At 36.0% G+C, this 20,743-nt stretch overlaps 1 protein-coding gene across 6 annotated transcripts in view; it reads right to left on the reverse strand.

Annotated features, from left to right (window-relative positions):
- Positions 1-20,743, reverse strand: part of FER (FER tyrosine kinase) — a 183,158-nt gene that overhangs the window by 104,917 nt on the left and 57,498 nt on the right. For 5 of the 6 annotated variants that reach the window (XM_067316386.1, XM_067316383.1, XM_067316384.1 and 2 more), the window contains 2 exons: positions 3,646-3,726; positions 741-833 (listed from right to left, as the gene is read on the reverse strand). In XM_067316386.1, the coding sequence (XP_067172487.1) occupies positions 741-833; positions 3,646-3,726 (174 nt within the window). The remainder of the gene's footprint in view (positions 1-740; positions 834-3,645; positions 3,727-20,743) is intronic. The other variant, XM_067316385.1, reaches the window with a different exon arrangement.

Here is a 20,743-nt window from a genome sequence, read left to right on the forward strand (position 1 = left end):
CAAGTTTTTTCAGTGAGAAGATATATAAATAAAATATGGCAAACTCCCTAAGTACGTAAGCAAATATTTCAACTAATCTTTCAAGCCTGTATTTGATAACAAATGAATAAATAAGAGTCATACAAAACAAGTTTTCTTCCTTTTGTCATTTTGTTTCATAAACTGTTTTTCATACTTGGGCAACAACAAACATTCTTCATCCATTGGGGAACCTGAACAAAGGCCAATTAGAAGTAAGAGATACACAATGACTTCATTGGGGGTAAAAGCTAGATGTATAATAGGTAATGATTTAAACAACACCAATTCTTGTGGCAGTAAAAGTAATAATAAAAAATGTTCTTATGCTGGTGCCTCTATAGTAAACATAGGGAATATAACTATTGCAATGATGAGTAAAACATGCCTGACCATCTGACCTACTACAGATGTAAGTAGTGTACAGCATTACTAGTAAATCTCTCACAGGAAATGGTATCCTTAAAAGCACAGCAATCTGGGAGCTGCAAAGAATATACAATTTTTTTTTAATAATAAATTAAAGTTGTTCTGACACACAATTATGCCACAATATTATGTCCATTGAAAATCAGAACAGTAGTTTTTATAATATTTTAATCTAACTTTTTCTATGTAAACTGAAATGTGTGGTATTTTAGAAAAAATTTTCAGAAAAATTTCTACTTAAAGTGTAAAAATAAGAGAATATAGTACAACATGACATTGTTGATACTACTCACCGATGATGAGCCCAGCATGGATTTTGGAGATCTTATAATTCCAGCTATAGAGTGACGAATAGTGTCAAACCTTGAGACTTTGTCCTTCTTATCCTAGGAGAAAAAGTAGTATCTCCAGTAAAACCAAGTAATACAGACCAATACAGATTTATCTCTGAGCACTGATAATTGAATTGTTGGAGAGTATGGAATGTAGACATGTGGATTTATTTTTAAGTAAAAGATAGGGACTGATTCTCTGCCGACACAAACAAACAAGCTTGTGTCAACCTCAGTGGGATTATGCTAACGCATACTAACTGAAAGGCTGAAAAATTCTGCAATTCCTCAAATATTTTTGCAATTATTTTAAATATCACTATTGTTAACTCTAAAAGAGAACTGAAATGTTTTTCTTGCCTAAAAGCAGAAGACCTATTTCTAAACTGATCTGTAATACTTGTTTTTGAAAAGGTTATTGATTTGAAACCATATAATAAAAATACATAATAAAGCCCATAGGTGCATACTTGCATTATCCTTAATTTCTGTTTTCTTCTTTTAATAATTTGTTCTTCTCTACTATTACACTATTTGTAAATATTAATACCAATCAATGCAACTGATAGGATCCGCTTGTTTTCTGATACTACAATAAACCATAGGGGCTGACATCATTCTCTGTGTTGAAATTCTGTAAGAACAGGGCTATTCAGTAAAACTGGAACACTGAAACAGCCCTTGATCATCTCTAATTAAGCATAAATCAATGGAAAGTCCAACATGCTTATAACTTGATTTAGTCCAAGGACTGTATATATTTCCTAATCTCTGACTTATTGTCAGATCTCAAAATTAAGTATCAAAGAATCTTTTCAAAAACACATAAATGTATTTTTTTAACACCGAAAAACTTAGTTATTTCTCATAATTTCACCCTGGAAACAGCCAACGTATTCTGATGGGTACTTTCAAAATACTTAAACCTGAAGTGGAGAGATGACACATTAATAATCTCATTCTAATTAACTATTGGTTAACTAAACTGTAAGAAACTGAAAATGGAGCCAGAATACATCTATCTGGTAGTGTTTCAAAAAAAAAAAAAGAAAGATTGCTTTGAAATTTTGAACATTCTCTCTTGACTGAAGAAACTGAAAATTTGATAATGTAATAAATGCTGTTTTGGTTTATTCCAAGAATTCTGAATGAGCAACAAAATCTATTACGTCTGTATACAGAATATAGCATTGTTTGAAAATGACTCCTGAATATAATTTATAGTATACAGGCTAAACATTATATAATTAAAATAAATTTACTTATCTAGCACCAAATCTCTACAATATTCCAAAATTTCTATGCTATGAGAAGAGAGAATGAAAAAGAACATTTCACACTGAAATAGTCAAAAGGCTAATAGGCAGTTTATTGGCCACTGAAATTAACACCTGTTAAACATGCGCCCACTTACCCACAACAAAATTTTTATTCATCAGAGTCAAATAATACTGCTTTGTCAGCTGATTTTCTGATAATAAAACACTCTGTCCTTAGTTCCTTGGCAAGTTGATTTTGATTTTTATTTTTTAAATATTGATGGATTAAATCAGCTACTTAAAAAAAAATTTAATAACAAGGGGACATTGTGCCAAATTTTGGTTGTATGTCTGTCAGGCTCGGAATGAACAATTCATGTCATACATCTCTTCACAAGTGAGGCATGGGATTTAACTATGACTAAATGTCTACTTCTCGCATGACAGGGGGAAAAAAGAAGTCACCAAAATATACATGAATTCCATTGTGCTTCCCCTAAACAAACTTAGAAGTTTTAATTTTATTTTATACTAATAGCATGCTTATCTAATGACAACAAACTACAAGTAAAGTTTTACATTCAACAAATTGTCCTTATCTAGAAATCTTTTTAACAAGGTTTCCAACAGAGACCTGATCTTTTTTTGAAAGGATAATAAAGATATTGTTTCAATGCAATAGGAGAAGAAAAAGGTAGAGGAACTCTGATTAATGCACAGCTCCTCTGACTACCTGACTACTAAGACTCATGAACTGGACCTCACTACAGGACTTCGCTAAGGATTACAGAATGATGGTCTTACCGTCTCATTAAATAGAATGAGTATTAAAATACAGATTTAAACCATAAACTTTGGCTCTGCTCAGTATGTAATATATTCATAAACACTTGTCAGTATTTTCATAGCATATTGCCTCCAAAATGTTCAAAATACATATCTTACAGGAATGAAGACTAACAATTTATTTCTGCAGCAAGTGTTATCAAACATATGACAAACAACTGTAGCCTGTACTGAGTTTCTTTACACTTGTTAAGCATGTTTAAGGCAATTCAAATAGACTTGAAGAGCAGCACCAGTGATCTCTTACTGTATTTTACTGTCATTGCCCAGCTGCAGACCACCTTAGGAAGAGCCGTTAGATCCTGCAGGAAATCAGTTTTCACTGAGGTACTGAATAGTACATACATCAGGACTATGAGATTTTTCTATGCACATTAGGTATAAACCATTCCCTAAACTAATACAGTAACACAACCCAGAACAGCCCATCTACGTTTTGTTACATGTACTGTCGTATTAGTTAAGTCAGAGTGTTTTTTTAGTCTGCTTTCCAAAGAAAAACAAAATATGCACTAGTGCTGTCTGTCAGTTATCTCTCAGCCAAGTCCATCAAAATTTAGCACAGATCATGAAAGGAATATTAGGTTATGATTCCTGAAGGAAGCCAACAGCGGAGACTGAAAAGTTCATTATAATTCCACACAATCGCCATTCCAGTACACATCAGCCACCTGACCGAGCGGCACAGCCATGCTGGCTAGGCAGGCAGCACACAAGCTTCAAAAGCAAGCATAACACACGCTACTATTAGATCAACAAACCTGTGAAGGAAACTGGGAAAGAGTTGGGAGTTCTGCATCAGGGATGCAGTACAGACTGCCGTGTTGACAGAGGATAAAAATCTGTAGGAAACCAAGGTTCATTAATTCCAATGCTCATGAAGCAACTTTCATTATGATTGGCAATGCAGTTTTTCCTCCTAGAATACAGAATGCAGCTTCTAACATATATTAACTGATTCAGTTTCATTCTAGTTTAAATGAATTACTTTCAGAGGTATTAGCAAGATGGTAGCATGACTTGTCATTTACTTTATTTTATACTACACCAGTTTCATTAAAATGAAAACTAATCCCAGGTCTGTAATATTTTATGCAAAGTTTGAATCACCGTAGAATAAATTATAGCTTACCATTAAGCAGCTAGATATAAGGGAAATATATACTATCATTAGAGAGCATTTTAAAATGATTTCATTGACTGTGTTTAAAATGTACCTGTGACATGAGAGCAAATCATGCAAGGAATTATGAAAAATACATTTATTGATATTTCACTTTTAGGACTAGCCATATTTCTAATCACCCTCCAGAAAGATTAAAATGAGAATTAAAATGAGTCTCCTCAAGACCTGGGACTGTCATTTAGATTAGGTCACAAATTTTCTATCCACTGGATAGGTACACATGGTAAAATGCAAGGCATTGTTGCTTTTATTTCCAAACAATAGAGAAGGGGTTTATTAACATCAATTACTAATTTCTTGAGGAACTGATTGACAGCAACTACTGTAACCATTGGATCAGAGTGCTCTGTCATATTTTCCAAAGCAACCAATTATACAAGCAAGAGTGTTATCATTCTACCATTGAGAAGGAAGAAATTTCGAAACCCTATTCCCAATTGTGTGTATCTCAGCTATGCTTCTCATTTTGGTTTTCTTTTTTCTTCTTAGATGCTCTGAAGAATTACCTCAGCGATTTTAAAGAGATGACACACTATAAGTCAATCACTTCAGTACTCTTACTTTCCTTTTTTCTCTTCTGAATAGAGACAGAGAGAAAAATGAAGCATAATAAACCACAAAGACGTCCAGGACTCAGGACATCTGAAAAATGCAAGTAAAGCACTCCCTATTTTGCTTGAGGATTTCCTGTTAATTTTGAAGTGTATCTTTATATATGACATACAGAGAGCGGAGCTTCTGTATTTTATCTCGTCACTTTTGGGAGTTTTGTGCAACATGAAGTGCTCTCCATTTTGATAGGCTTCCACCATAGACCATATGAATCCAGAAGAAAGGCTGTATATTAAAATAAACAAAAAAAACCCCTATGTTCTTTAGAAAAGCAAGGAAGTAAGAAGCTGAAGAGAGTGCCAAGACAAAGATAAAACAGAATTAATGCTTTTGAGGGTCAGGCAAACAGTAGCATTTTCTGTAGTAATCAAAACCTAGAAGATTAGCAACAAGAGGGATAACTGACAATGCAGCATATGTTCAAATCTGCTTAAAACAAACAAACAACCCCCCCCAAACCCACAGAGCCAGGCATGCACATATAGATGATATAGATAGGCCAATACTTTAATATTACTCTGTTCAAAGAAAGACTTGTCTGATGGTTCAGCTATGATCCATCAGCATGGGTACAGGAGTTGAATGTGGACTTGCAAGCGAAATTAGAGAACTTGCACAAGAAATTTAGAAGGAAACATGAGGAGGGTCCTCCAACAGAATGAGAAGACACACACTCAGAAGGAAAAAAAATTCAATCAGAAGAACACGATCAGTGATATCTAAAAGGTGAGTGTGAAAGAACCAGTTCTGAGATCCAGCTTGGTAACCAGTCATCAGAGATTTTGATGAAAATGATTTCAGTAAAGTGCAAGAGTTACAAGCCCAATTGCAAAAGCTCCAAGATAAAACTAGAAAGGAGGAATTCTTGGCATTGCAAATGATACGTTCAATGAACTTAAAGATGAAAGAGAGAGATTAGACAATATCTGCCAAAGCAATTAATACCCAAGATGCTGTCTTTTACATAAAGTGAATGCTAGCATCATTTCTGGTTTGAAGATATGATTCCTCTGATGAAAAAGGTGTCAGAATAACATCCATTATAAGGCTTCAAATTCAGAAAATGTGGAGAATGGGGAAGATTTTTGCCCTTAGAAGGCTTAAAGACATCTGGAATGAGAATGGAGTTCTGCAATTTATCCAGCAAGAGTTCTTCAAAGAAGCTTTGGAGAGAGAGAAAGCAATTTTCTAAAAATGATCCTCTGCATTAGTCGCTTCAGCAGTGGAGATGAAAGTTAATTGGGAGAGGCCCCAAAAGTGTATAATGAACTTGGAATATGACAGTTACACAGGCCTGCCTATTGATGAATGGACATACTAACCATAAAAATCTTAGTCACATGTCTCTTTTAAAGGTATTAGCACAAACAAATGCTTAGTAACAGGACTAGCCTGAGCACCGGTCTGTAGTAATGCAACTACACACTATGATGGTAGGACCATTAGTAAAATATATAATTCAGAGCACGTCAAGTATTTTTTGACAGTAAGGTAAAGAAATTCTTTATTTTGCTCCCAAATAAAGTTTCCTGTTAATGTGATTTCCTATATGCATGTATGTGGCTAGGAAGCGGGCTTTTGTGGTCCAGAGAAGCAGTGATAAAAGAGAGCATTAAACAAGAGATTGGCATACCATTTGGAGAAGAAATCCTGAAAACCTTTAGCAGTTTTTACTCAGCAAAGTCTCATATTTTAGCAAATACTCTACCTAAATAAATTCAAGTTTACAAAAAGGATCATAAATACTAGGATCTGACTTTTAACCTTCTTTTTGAATGACTATTCCCAGAACAGAATGCAGAGTGAAGCTGTAGACAGACTGCACTATATTTTCTGTTTTTGAGTATCAACAGACCAATTTTTCAAGCTACATATGAAATGCCAGCAAAATGTCACCTTCATCTTTAAAGTGATTAGTAAATCATTCCAAACATAAAAATATGTATTAGCGGTCTTTAAGGAAGTAAAGAGTACTTCTTAATGGTGGCAGGCAAAAATGTTTTCAGAGACATGGCATATTTTACTTCTTATATATCAAACAGATATTTTAAAGATGAGATTTAGATTTCACCTATTTATTATCAAGAATGTCAGCTGTGCTCTAGGGAAGAAGGAGATTCAATGTACATTACCTAAACTGAGGCACTGTAATCCTGACCCTTGCAGTACACAACTATTTTTGTAGAAGGAAAAAGGAGCCAGACAAAAACATTCTGGAAGGCAGCTAGAGCACCTCCTTGAACTAAGGAATTCCTGCTTTGCTTAATGCAAGTATCTCTGTGCCACTAATCCCTAATACATCTTGACCCATGTCAAACACTTGATAACATAATGAAACCAAATAAAGGTGAATCAATTTCAACAGAGGCAATTTAACAAACCAATCCAGACTTCTGCAAGCTTAGATGCAAATTTAGAATGAATATATATTAAAAAAAAAATTGTCTAAATGCCATTACCTCATGAAACTGTTACAGGCAGAAAGAAAAACAGGGCAAATTAAAACCTAGTCCTCCACAAACATAAATGGGTATGTACAGGTATGAATTGTCCCACTGAATTCAGCAGCACTGTTAGTAATCAATAGTACTATTATTAATTCAACGTACAAATTATGCTATCATTTTATTAGTTTTAAGTCATCAAAAATGATCAAATTCAGATCTATATAGAACTTGCTACAGCAAAAAGGGAAGTATCTGGTTATAACATGATCTTTCTCCTCTTTGCTTACTATTACCCTGTCACAATAAGGAATCCTGGAATATAGATTCAAGGCCTCTCTTTCTATGTTCCTGTGTCAGTACATCAAGTTATAACAGGACAACATATAAACAGACGTGCTCGGGCAGACCAAAGGTCCATCTAGCCCAACATCTTGTCTCCAGCAATAGCTGAAATAGCTCTTCCATTTTTGTCTAAGCAGCCCCACCTATTGCTAAGAGAGGTCATCATACCCAGCTGTGGAAAGCATGGAGGCAAAGCTTGTACCAAGACAGAGTTCAACTTCTCTTGCACTGGACTGCAGCTTCCAGCAGCCCACATGCAACATCTTCCTCACACTCCTAGTTGCATTGCAGTACCTGATGATCACAAAACCAAGAAAACCTACATCCTCCCGTACCTGCTACAGCTCACCATCCAGGACAAGATGATGATGAACTAGCTACTGGACAAAGTCACCATCTGCCAAGGACAGTGTCTTGCTTGATATCCAGGCTGTTGCTGCTTTAGAAAACCAAAAATCACAAGTCAGAAACAGTGAAGAAACTGCTGCCACTCTTCCAGGCAAGAAGCGACCAAAGCAATCTGAATCACAGTCAAGAGTGGATACTAGGTAAAAGTATGCAAATGGAGCAAAAATTATACTTCTGCAAATATTCTCCCAGTCTCTAAACATTTTCACCATAGCTCCCAGAATTCCTGAGCCAGATATAATTTTTAGCCTAGAAACTAGAAGGACTTTATGGATTGGCAGTTAAATAGAAATCCTCCATTTTACTTGCAGCTAATAACATCAAAATGAGCAATCAGTGAGATTTCATGAATGTGACTTGAAATTTCAAGTTTATAACCATAAATTTAAAAACACCATAAAACTCAAAATATATTAGAGGGAAAATGTTAAGAGATCATAAAACATGCAAAGTAAACCAACTGTGAGGAAGTTTTATGCTTTCATCATCTGAACATTATAGTTTGTCAGGCAGCTACGAAAGCACATGCTTTATTAGTTGCAAGTACATGTGTGCCTACAAATTGTTTAAACTTTACAGGTTTTTTTGATGCAAAAAAGCTATTTTCCTTTGTAGTTTATTACTGTATACACACAGCTGAAATATTTTCCAAAATGTATGACCCAAACAGTAGAGGAAAACAGAGGGATACAGTAATACTAGAATTTCTGCCTTAGAATTGTAATCAAGATCAACAGCATAGCTATCATATGAAGGATGAAGTCTTCAATTTGAAATACATTTTAGAATTGGTAGAATTATATACATTTGATCTTGCCACTTCCCCTTCAAGTTAAGAAAAAAAATAGTAATGAAATCTTGATAAGGTAATGGAAGAAATGGATTTCTGTTAAATACACATAGATGGTATGTTGCATTAGTGACATTTGGAAATTTTTATCTCTATTTGACCAAATTCTGATAAAATATCATGTGATAACTCTCCTCTACCCAAGACAGATGTTACTGTAGAAAAGTAGTTGCATGTCCTGAAGTTTTCATACACTCAGTTTTTCACAAGAAGCATGAAGGCACATAGTGGTTTTGGCACCTATCAATAAAGGACAATATTCTGTAATTATTACCTCAGCTAGCAGTTGCTCAGTTGAACAGTAAAATTTTGCATGACCAGTAAATAGCTTAACTTTTAAAAAAGTCAAATTCTAACTCTTCAAATGGATAAATGTTACTTAGGGATTAATAGATCTTCACTACAAACAGTGAACTAATTAATATAGGTAGAGTCATCCCTGCTGAAGTATGCTCAAGAGAGCCATCAAAATAGGGCAACTTTAACAAAAGAAAAATTTGGTGAAAAACAGCTATATGGGCTAATAATAAGCCGCCACAGGTGAAGAACCTCTAGCCTAAGTTTGGCATGAGGCATGAGACACTACAGTTCTATTGTGCAGGTGGCTGAAGGACCAAGACCATGCATACAACGCACCTCACAATGAACTCAGCAGGTCAAGCAGGTATAAATACAACTTCCTGGCATTTTTATGTGAAGACGAGGATTGTAGAAGAAGAAAAGTGTTGCCCAAATGGCCAAACAACCTCAATTCCTAATGGTCACTAGCTAAAGTAAGAAAATAACAATGAAGATGATCCACAGCTACCACAAGGGCCTTGGTGAATCCCTGGCAAACAGTGTACAGGCCAAAAAATGGCACCTAGTGATCTTCACTCACTACAAACTTAAAATAACAATGACAGGCTTGTCAGAAATCTACCGTCACATAAGTATCCTGCAGACAGAGAGATGCAAAGGATTCTTTTTTCCCTACTTGCAAAAAAATGTGTTATGGTTGTGTTTAAACTCTGAAGTTCAAGATAGGATGCCAAGCCACATTTCAGCGACGCACAAACAATTAACTGTTTTCAGTCCTTTACTCCTGACCTGCAGCAGCAGTTTCTCTCATCCCACTAACTAGAAGAGCAACAAAGCATGATCTTATGCAGAGAATCTGTGGGGCATTTTGGAGGGAAGGGTTTAGAAAGTAGCAAAGAGAAAAGCTACATCAGATAGCCACAAGCAGGTGAGTTATTGCTGCCATAAAGGTTAGTCATAAGACAGGCCAGAAAAATACAGGGAAGATCAAAACTGTGCACCAGCTAATGGGACAATGAAAATGACGGTTTGGCTCTTTCTTTCTAGACTTCTTTAAAAAGAGTTCCACCTGTCCTCAATTCAAGCAAAGGTTCCCTCCAGAAGGATATTCTCTAAAGAGGCCTGCATCTCTCAACTTTGACATTTTGCATCCAGAAGAGAAGGCATGGACAGACAACTGAAGCAACTAAGCATGGTGCTTTATCAGCTGCATAAAGTGAAAACTTAAGCATTAGGAACAAGTAGTCTGTGCTTCAGCTACAAAGGCAGAGCACTGTGCCAACAGAGGGTTATGCAACCCAAAAGATATCCAAACACAGTATTTAGAAACAGCATGAACTGAATAGGAAGTGCTGCTAATGACTATGCTTAGTATACAGGTCAATCACTTTAATTAGAATGAATTAATCAGTAAGAGAATGAATGACATAGTCTTTCCAGATCTCATTAAATTTATATTAAAAGAGCTGTAGTTCAGTTGTTCTTTAGTCATAAATACACAGAGCAATGCTCACTGCAAAAACGTTCCTGACAAATCCAGTGGTCAAGTCCAGCTTTTAGGCATTTAAGCGCAAGCAAGTCTGGTCCCTGGAAGAGGATTACAGACACTGAAGCAAATACACCTTGAAGTATCAACAGCTGCTAGTGGAACAGGGGCCAGCCATCAACATGTAAGGAACAGAGAACAAAAGCATCCTCTCTATATTGCATGACCTGGAAATTCGCAAGTGGCCATATGTCCCTCCAGAGCTCAAAACACCAAGAACTAGAAACTCAGACTTAATCATTCCAAGATTTTGAGGCTCCCAGACTCTGGACAGGGACTTACAACCCAGCTTCAGCAGAAGTCAAAGCCAAGCTACAGAAGTGAGCACTCCAGAGTGTGTGTGTGTGTGCATGTGCGTGTGTGTACACCCAGCTTCCCCCTACTCTCAAGGGAAGTTCCTAGAAGACTGGGAAGAATCCAGTCTCCCCAGCCACCAACTACGTGAGCTCACCACAAGGATTTTGTCTGTAAGTTTATTCAATATACTGTTTTGCCTGGTTTAAGGATTTCCGCCCCCCCCCCAAACTGGCACTTACCAGTGAGCATCTCTCTCACGACAACATTATCGACTGGCTCTAACAAAGCCACCCTGGCAAACTCTACAACTTCCAGCTACTTGAAATAGTATTATGCATGTTGTATGGCCTGGCAACTGTATCCTGTTTAGAAACACATACTGAGAGAGAATGCATTTGTTTTATCACAGTAAAACTGAGCTTCATGGAATTAACCATGAACAGCTTTAGTGAGAGAGAACAAAATATGTTCTTAGCCAGATCAGCATTTACATTAGTTATATTAAAGAATAAAATTGACACTTGCACAACGAGATAAAGAAAAAGATTTTGCAATATGACTAGATTAAAATCTGCTCAGCTATTTCTGTTTGACAGCCAGCACAGTAAGAATTTGATGTTTGTTTTTGTCTTTCACAGGTCCCTGCACCACTTTATTAGTAAAATCAGCCTGCATATTAATAGATAAGATGATACAACAACTTAATGGAAGCTACAACACACAGTTGTAGCAGATCATTTGAGTTAGACTTAAACAAGGAATCTCTGCAGGATGACAAAATTAAGTTTTTTATTTATATAAACAAAATATACTAGCATAACTACTGAAAATATATTAATATTTTTGTTCACAATACACACATAATACACAAATACCCACTACTTTTTCAAATAAGGAAGTTGTGAACTAACATAGCTTTAGACATTTTTGTACATTAAACAAACATCTTTGCCAACATCTGCCACAGTAAACAATAAATGAACAAAAATGTTACCAGTATTACCCAATTATCTATTTAGGCAGTGTTCCAAATCTACTCTGAGTAAAACCTAAAGTTACTACTCACGGCTGAACCCACTTTGTACCTCAGATCACAGCTTCATAAATCATAAACAAAATCAAGACTTTTCTCCAAATACAGACATCAAGGAGGAAAGACTTCTCATGCAAGTCCTAGTAAGGGTACCAGAGTGTAACAGATTTCAATCCTATCCAAAGTAGAATTCATTAACTGTAGCTAGCACAATGAGCCAGAATAAATTGGGTAATTTCTCCTGTAGAACTCCAAAAAGACTTTAGCTTGTTATTCTCAGTGGTCAAGAGAAGAAATATCTCACTTATTTCAGTCATTATTCATTAAAAACAGAAGGCCCACAATATCCAGCCAAGAAGTCCCTTCTGAAAGTTCATTAGTAATGCCTACAAAACATCCTCAAGCTTCTTGTCAAATCAAAAACCAGTCTTCTCTGTGACAGAAGAGACTTCCTCAATTCCCTAATCCCTCAAAGAATCAATACTTTCTCCAGATTATGGATACACAAGGCTGTAGCTACATATGACTCAGTGTATCAATCTCTTAACGAGTGTGTTGAAGAAAATGTATGCATCCCAAAGCCTACAATATCTTAACCATCTTTGTTGAAAATCCTTATTTCCTCGTTAATTTTCACCAAATATTGAAAAGACACCATTCCATTACCACTCTAATCCTGAGACACTTCAATACCAAGATCAGCTTCTTAGATACCATCATCCATGTTAAAAAAAAAGTGAACTTGCAAGCAATATATAGAAATCGCACAGACTAAATAGCTCAACCAAACAAAAGCAGCGAGCACCTGAAATGCACCGAAAAACCTCTAATACACAGCTGCAGCTTCATATACTACCACATGGGCTCTGAACAGAAGTCTTGTAACACCCACACGCATCAGAGATCTAAGAGGAGGATGTTTCTCCAAAAGAAACACCCTTAAGAGGAAAATTGTCATATTTCTGAGAAAGTCACTTGATTGCCACGTACAAAAATTACTTGAAGACAAATCATACCTCCACTGATAACACATATTCAGTCACTGATAACACATATTCAGTTGTCATGTGTTACCATAGCCCAGAACTTGCACTAACAATCATTAAACAATTACGATTACACTGTAAGAAGATCCTATGAGGTAGGAGATGTTCACAACGTCTACCCACAGGTTCCATGTGAATAAAAATTAGCCCTTCCCCCCCCACCCCCTGAGTAAACAACTTCTCCTCTTTATGCTACAATAACAAATAATTTTACATTGAACTATTTAACATAGGCAAATCAAAATTGTACCAACAGTTCTGAACTTTGGATTTCATTGAGGATTGCTGTGCCTATTTCAGACTAATGAAGGGCTTGTGTACCTAAAAGCTTGCCTTTTTCTTTTACTGTATAAGTTGATCTCTCTGAGCAAATCTTGCATTGCTTAAAAATAATACAGAATTCATGACCTGTTGTAATTCAATGTTATCAGTCAGCTCAGTGTAATGCCTGCTCAGTCATACGTACTTTAAATCAGCTTCTCTTATATTGTGACATTCTTTGCTCACCCAGAATGAATTCAGCATAATAATTAACAAGTTCAACTATTCTAGCTGTTAGCACAAAAGGAAGATGAAAATTTCAAGATACCATGATGCAGAAATTGTCAAGACTGCCAAGTATCCATTTTTTAGGCTCCCCCCAAATATATTTAAGTTTCTATTTTGCTCTCTATCTGCAGTTCTTTGTTTTCATTTTTATCAATCACAGACACTAAATAAACACTAAATATATGCTTCCAGAGATAACTGCTGTTACCTTAGACACTGCAAAGGTCTGCATTCTAGCAGTTTGCCAAAACTAGTAGATACAATTTAAAAGGGGAATGAGAAAACTTTATATTACATTTAAACCCAAATATTGTGCTGACTTTATTTTATCTTAGTACCTGAAGCCAAAATTTAGAAATAAACCAAGTAATTCTGAGGCATATCAGAAAAAGGCATTTGCAAATATAGCCCCTAATTCTTTAAATTCTCAGTTGATTTCACATGCCCTGTATTTTTCTTTAATATCCTACTAATGCTTTGATTTAGCTCCTGATAAATCACTGTGGCAACATATACTGAAGAAGGCAAAACCATAGTCTCAAGAAAATATTCTCTCTCTAGGAAAACTGCTAACACTGACAACCTGTAAAACAGTACCTGCATCTTGAGATTACCAAGTTAATTCCATTTTCTCATTCTATCTTTCAACTAACCTACAGAGCAAAAAATTAAAGCAACAGTTTCATTACGTAAGCATGGATCTATCAGCATATTAGTGTCAGCCGCTGGACCCGTGTCGTAGCCATGGCTCCAGCCCCATGTTCTGCCCGGGCTCCCCGGCTGGCCCTTGGCCCCCGTTCATCGCCCTGCTGTGTTGGGGCTGTCGATATGCCGCTGCCAGGACCCAGCTCTGCCCCCACGCTCAGACCCAGCGGCACTGCGCCCCGTAGGCGAGGGCACCTGCCGCTCCCGGCTCGCCTGCCCTCATGGAGCCGCCGGCCCTCGCTGCTCCCGGGCAAGCAGTTCAGAGCCGGCTTCCCTCGTATCTCTGGGTACTGCGTCCTGGAACAGCAGAGGTTTCAAAGGGCCACCAAACTCAGGGAATGAAACTAGGAAGACTTCTTCCCAGTAATTTGATTCATGCATGTCACAAGTTCCTGAAATAAATAAAAAAATACACTGAGACATAAAATATCCATAATCTCATGTCTCTCAAAAATTTCGTGTTGTTTTAATAAAGCTGCCAAAGTTAGGAAGACGTCAGATGAAATACCTGCTCCAACTGGTTTTATTAACTCCTAAATGGGTTAATAGGATAGAAACGATTTGACTGAAGAACTCAACTTGCTCAAGTAAATGCTGATTAGGAATCACAGGACCAGTGAGGAGCATCTGGTAAACAGACAACCTAAATTCAGCATCTCACAGATGTTAAACTTTGTCCCCAGAATGGCCTCCTCTACTTTCTATCCAGCTGAGAGAATCATAATACATTCTGGAAGAAGGCATACTCTTTTTTTGGCAAATTTCTTTTGTTAAAGGCACTAACTGGCAAAGGAAAACTCTGAGGCAGCCAAGTCTCTCTTGGCTGCTCTATCCTTAAGGGGATTTTTGGTTTGTTTTCTTGTTTGTTTGTGGGTTTGGGGGTTTTTTGTTTGAATTCTAAGGATCTATATCCTTCTAATTTCCACACAGTGAAATCCTTTGCCTTTTGCAGTTAAGAAGCTTGAATAAAACAGGTTTAAAAAAAAATTATTTTACTTCCAGAAAAAAATCTGTACTCACTTTCAAAAAAACAAACCTGTTTTTGGCCCCCAAAATCTTATAATTAGGAAATATCATCTGACTAAAAACAAAAGTAACTCATCAGAGTTCCAGTGGTGCCCCCAAATTAACAAGCTTTAATCACTCAAGAATGACATTTTTCCATGCAGCTCCAGGCTTTTTTTCTTTTTAGGATGAGCATCTTAGTTTCAGAAACTCCTGGATACCTGGTATTATATTAACACAAATGTCATTATGCCTTTCTTACATTACACCTTTCTTATACTATCCCATGACAATAGTCAAATAAAATATATGCTTCCTTGTGGCCTGTTTCTGGATTTTCCTAGAAGAAACTGAAATAAGTAATCCCCCAAAGTTTTGACTGGATTACAATGACTATCACATCTCACATGGTAGTTCACTTTCCCCATTGTTAAAGATTTTTTCAGCCCAGAACCTGAAAATAAGTGTCTATAGGAAAGCGGGATTCATTTGTCTGAATATCAGTATCCAGTATTTTGCCTGGCTTAGGATATTCAAGACATCTATATGGGGCTGGCAGACCTGAGTCACAGCTTGAGATCTGCCAGGATACCTCAGGCAATCTAAAAATGGCACTAATGTTTATGTTCAAGCAACTGGATCCCATCCTGACCAGAACCGTTTCACATTTTTTGTATTCCATGATGACACAAAGAAAAAAAAACAACCCCACAGTGATATCTGAAACATGCTATTTCATTTTCCCCATTGTTAAAGGTCATTAATATTAAAAAATAAAAATGAAAACAAAACAATCCGGCATGTATCTTAACAGTGTGCTTTGAAATGTGGATTAAATCATCATTCTGGTTTCTGATTTTGTAGAAAGTGAGAGCTTACCCATATGGCAGAAAAGAGCAGAAGACACAAAACAAACCATAACATGCTTGAAATCTGTCATTAAGTTGCCTGTGGCACTAGATTAAAACCATAAATTCTAATTCAAAGAAATATTGTGTAGCAGATTTTAAGACTTTCAGAAACACAATCACTGCCTATAAGAAAGAATTTTCAACCAGCCAATTCAAAAATAAAAAAGGAGAAAGATGACATATAACAGGCAACTTCCATCACATTATTTTTGTGTGTTACCTAAAGACTATAAAAAGTTAATAATCATACTAATGTGGTTCCATTATTACGAAAAAAGTGTAAGCAGCCAACAATGATAATTCTGGCAGAGAATTACTACTTTGCTCCCAACACACACAGAAACATATGCTGGAGACCAATGTGATTTCTGTTCAAAGGAAAACTTGTGAGTGAAACTTTCCTAATTTCCAGGGAAGATTTTGACCGGAATAACAATTCTCCAGTGAGTATACAATGCTGCAACATTAGCATGACAAAGGCTTCTTCCTTAAGGAATCTTGAAAGCTCTTGAAATATTTTTGGCAATTCAAGTCAGAAATCTGTATTCTCTCAAGAACATATACTCCCCTTCTTACAGAGACAGTATACTAATTCTGCACTCAAAATATTCTGCAAGCTTTGCTTACTCAGAACCAATCACCTTCCTATATTGTCAAAGCTTGTTCACACTTCTAATTTGCTCTTTCCCCAAGACAGACTAGAGCACTGCTCAACATTTTTTCTGATAATACACTGACATTAAGAAATGCACAAAATCTGAGCCTTAGTCTGCCAGAAGTCTACTGTCAGAATAATCTTATTTCAGAAGCTGCCAGGCATGTTCACTGGAAAGAGACTTGAAGGCTTCATCGATCTATTCTCTTGCACATTCTGGACCAGTCAGTAATATCCACTTGGGGCAAAGCATGATTGAGTTTATGCATCTCTTACTTCAGTATCTCTGTGTTGATTGTTCTTCCTCTGATAAAACTCCAGCAGGCAAGTAGGATTTAGGAAGAGAAGAAACAGAAGCTAGAACATACTCCCTCTTCAAGGGAGAGGGACAGAGTTCATCCTTCACACTTGCTACAAAAGCATCTGATATTCGGAGCATTTTTGCTCGATGTTAAGTTCTGGCAGTGAACCAGAAACACAGATCCCAGTCAGCAAGCTTGGAAAGCAGCCCAAAGCAAAGATCACTTAGCTGAACTTCAGCTGTCCAGGAATCCAACAAATACAACTGTTTATTTCCAAGTCTTTTGTGAATTAATAGGTACAATTTCTACAACATGACTGCACTGGCAGTGTTTCCTCTGCTGACACAAAAATAAGAGAAAGGGTAAGGATACCAAAGCTGCATAGACCACGTACTTATTTTGACCCTGTTTCTATCAACAAGAAACTTTACAATCTTGGATTAGCACAAAGGAGTTTTATAAGATTTATAAATATAAATCAAATAACTAAAGGGCTCCCCTACCTTTTTCTTTTATGTGCTCTTAAACAAGATTAGTTTTACATAAACACCATGAGCCACAAATTAGTAGTGAATTACTTACAACCACTGATAAACAAGTGAGCTGTTTGGTGATGCATTATGAAGTGCAGGAATGTCTCAATTTTTCTGAGTCAGTGAGAAAAAAAAAGTAACAATCTCTATCTCTGCCATTAAGCTTCCTGTTACTGCTGCAATGGACTGTCCCAGAAGCTGACTGTCTCCCTGTGTCTCTTTGAACATGACGATTCCACATAGCCAGAAACAGTGTGGAGAAATGAGACTCCCTAAAGTGTGGGTGCCTCTCTCAATGGGATATATTTAAGGGCCTCATGATGCATTATCAAAAATGCATTTAACAAAGCATCTTTAGTCAAATAACCAACTCCTGTAAATGCTTTTTAATATCTGTGTAACTGACTTGAAAAAGTTGAAAAATGTGCAATTTGGTTAAATGTGTCAACTATGATTTTAGCAAGAATCCTAAAAACATTTGCCTTAAAACCAAACCTGTAGAGGAAGCTAAGAGAAAAATGACTCTAGGAGTACTGGCTTGTTAATCACGCTATTAAAGGAGCACTGATTCAGGGATTCTAGAAAGCAGAACTGGGAATACGGAGTAATAATAATAAGAAAAGAAAAAGTAGTTTTAGAATAATTTACAAATAATGAATCTATCACTTCAGCACTGTTTTATGCATTTAATATTTTTCTTCCATAACCAGTGAATTTCTTTTTGTATATTTACCACAATCTTCACCAAAAGCTGACTTATCCGACCCTTTTTACAGCAACTATATACTCAAACTTATACTCAAACTTATACTCAAACTTATACTCAAACTTATACTCAAACTTATACTCAAACTTATACTCAAACTATGATCTCTGAAGCCTTTTAAAAAGGAATGACAAATATTAAAACCAATTAGAAGTGCAGTGAACTTTTATCAAACTTTATATATATATATATATATATATATATAAAAACAGAAAGTGGCTTGCAAACACACCTATAAATCTGTACAGTACTTTGGTTACTTCAGCTACAGCAGACAAAACAGGAGTTCAGAAATGTAAAATCTCATACTAACACTTACTTTTTGTTACCCCGCTGCATACATTAAGAGTGGCATTCTCCTGGAATGGAACATTAACAGTCAAGTCTATTCCACTGGCTTTATCACGATAGCTTCCTTCTGACATATTTACCTTTCATAGCATAGTTCATGCCACTACAGACACTATGGACTGATTCATCTGTACCTGCCATCCTGACACCCAAGCTGGACTAAAAGTCCTTTAGTATGGAGAAAGACCAGTGCCTTTGCAGTGCTTGCCCCATAGACAGTATAGCTATACAGCTCTTGTGGTTGGCTTACGTGCTGTTGAAGACGATGTGTTACGGTCTTCCTGTATTACTGTTGGATTTTTTTTTCCCCCAGATGGTAAAAGGCAAAATACTTTAGATGATTTAGATGTTAGAAAAATGAGAACATACTTTTTTTTCGCTCCACACTTCTGTGTCTCATGAGCTTTATATGAACATATGTAGTAACAACAACTTTTCATTATTCAGTCATCACTGGTCTTCTGGCACTGAGCTCCACCTGCTGACTGTTTTTTCCAGTATTACACAGCCTCCATACATATACGGAGTTCTATCAGTGCTGCCAGTATAATACTGCAATATGCAAAATGAATCTATATGACCATGCCTATGCTGAGATAACCACATGCTTTCTAAAGAGGACCTGAAACAGTGCCATCCTACCACTCATACATCCTAAAGTGTTTTATTCTATTTAAAAGACTGTTAAATAGTTTTTGGAAAAAGTAAATACATATTCTTAAAGATACTGGGTTTGTAGTTTTACAACTTTTCGTTTTTTGTCCCCCCCACCCCTTACACCTTTTTATCATATAAGGAAAAAGGAGATGACATATTAAAGTGGCATACAGATTTAATTGTATTATCACTAAACAAATAAATTACTATTTTATATTAAATAAATCTATTGCCAAGCTTTCACAGCTCCGTCTCATGTACTTAAAGTAAATGTTATGCTGGCACTGCAATATTCCAAATTTTCCTGATGTTTTTAATCAGATCACTAGATCTAAAGAAGGGTTTTTTGTTGTTTGTTTGTTTTAATTGTAGTATGCTCCTGCCATGCTCTATTGACCATATTAATAGCAAAAGTTAAATACACGAATCTTAAGACAAATGAGAGGCTATATGTTCACTGATTAAACATCTAAATAGTAAAAACCTAATTCAAGCTTGCAGTTACTGGTTAATTTTTGTTAAGTGACGTGATACATAACAATTTGGATACTACATAGTTTTGGCAAAAGGATATCTTTTTACTAGAATTTACCAGCTATTTCTTAACAAAGATCTCCTTACTTTGATATAAGTACAGAAGAATGAAGGTTTGATCTGATTTTCCTGCTTGCATAGTGCACAATATCATAATTGCATAATTACGATAAGGGCTCAAAGGAATTATTTTAAACTTGTGGCACCCTTAGCATTAAAATTGTCTTTATCTCGCTTAGTTATAACGTTATAAATGTTAGAAATAAGGAAGTTTTACTTTTCAATGTATAAAAGTCTTAAATGCAATTGTAGTTCAGGACTAGCCAAAACAGAATTTTTTTCTATTCCTTACTATGCCATCGTGATGAACAAAATAGAATCTTCCAACAATTTCCTTTCTCCTTAAAATGTTTTTATGAACATCAATACACAACTAGCATTCTGTAAACAATAAAATATATTGAACAAACCAACATCATATTGAAGACGCACTAATAAAATATAAACCTTCCTACAGTTAATGCACTAAGGTAACATAACCTGTCTATAAAAACACCTCAAGCAGCATTTCAAAACTGCATTCCTTTTTAGCATCCTATGGCACTGTTATCTAGTGTGACAGATGGAAAACAAAACAATTTGCAAATTATTTTTCTGAGAAATTGGCTGTATTTATATGACATCATATAAATACTTCAAATAAAGAGACATGCAACTTCATAAAGTTTTTCTGTATATTATATTCTTAGTAACAAAATAAACTTCAATTCATTACATAATGCAAAGTCTACTTCACAGGCAAGTAAATATGGACACTCATAACA

This window comes from Apteryx mantelli, chromosome Z (genome assembly GCF_036417845.1).
Source record: "Apteryx mantelli isolate bAptMan1 chromosome Z, bAptMan1.hap1, whole genome shotgun sequence".
Lineage (NCBI taxonomy): Eukaryota > Metazoa > Chordata > Aves > Apterygiformes > Apterygidae > Apteryx > Apteryx mantelli.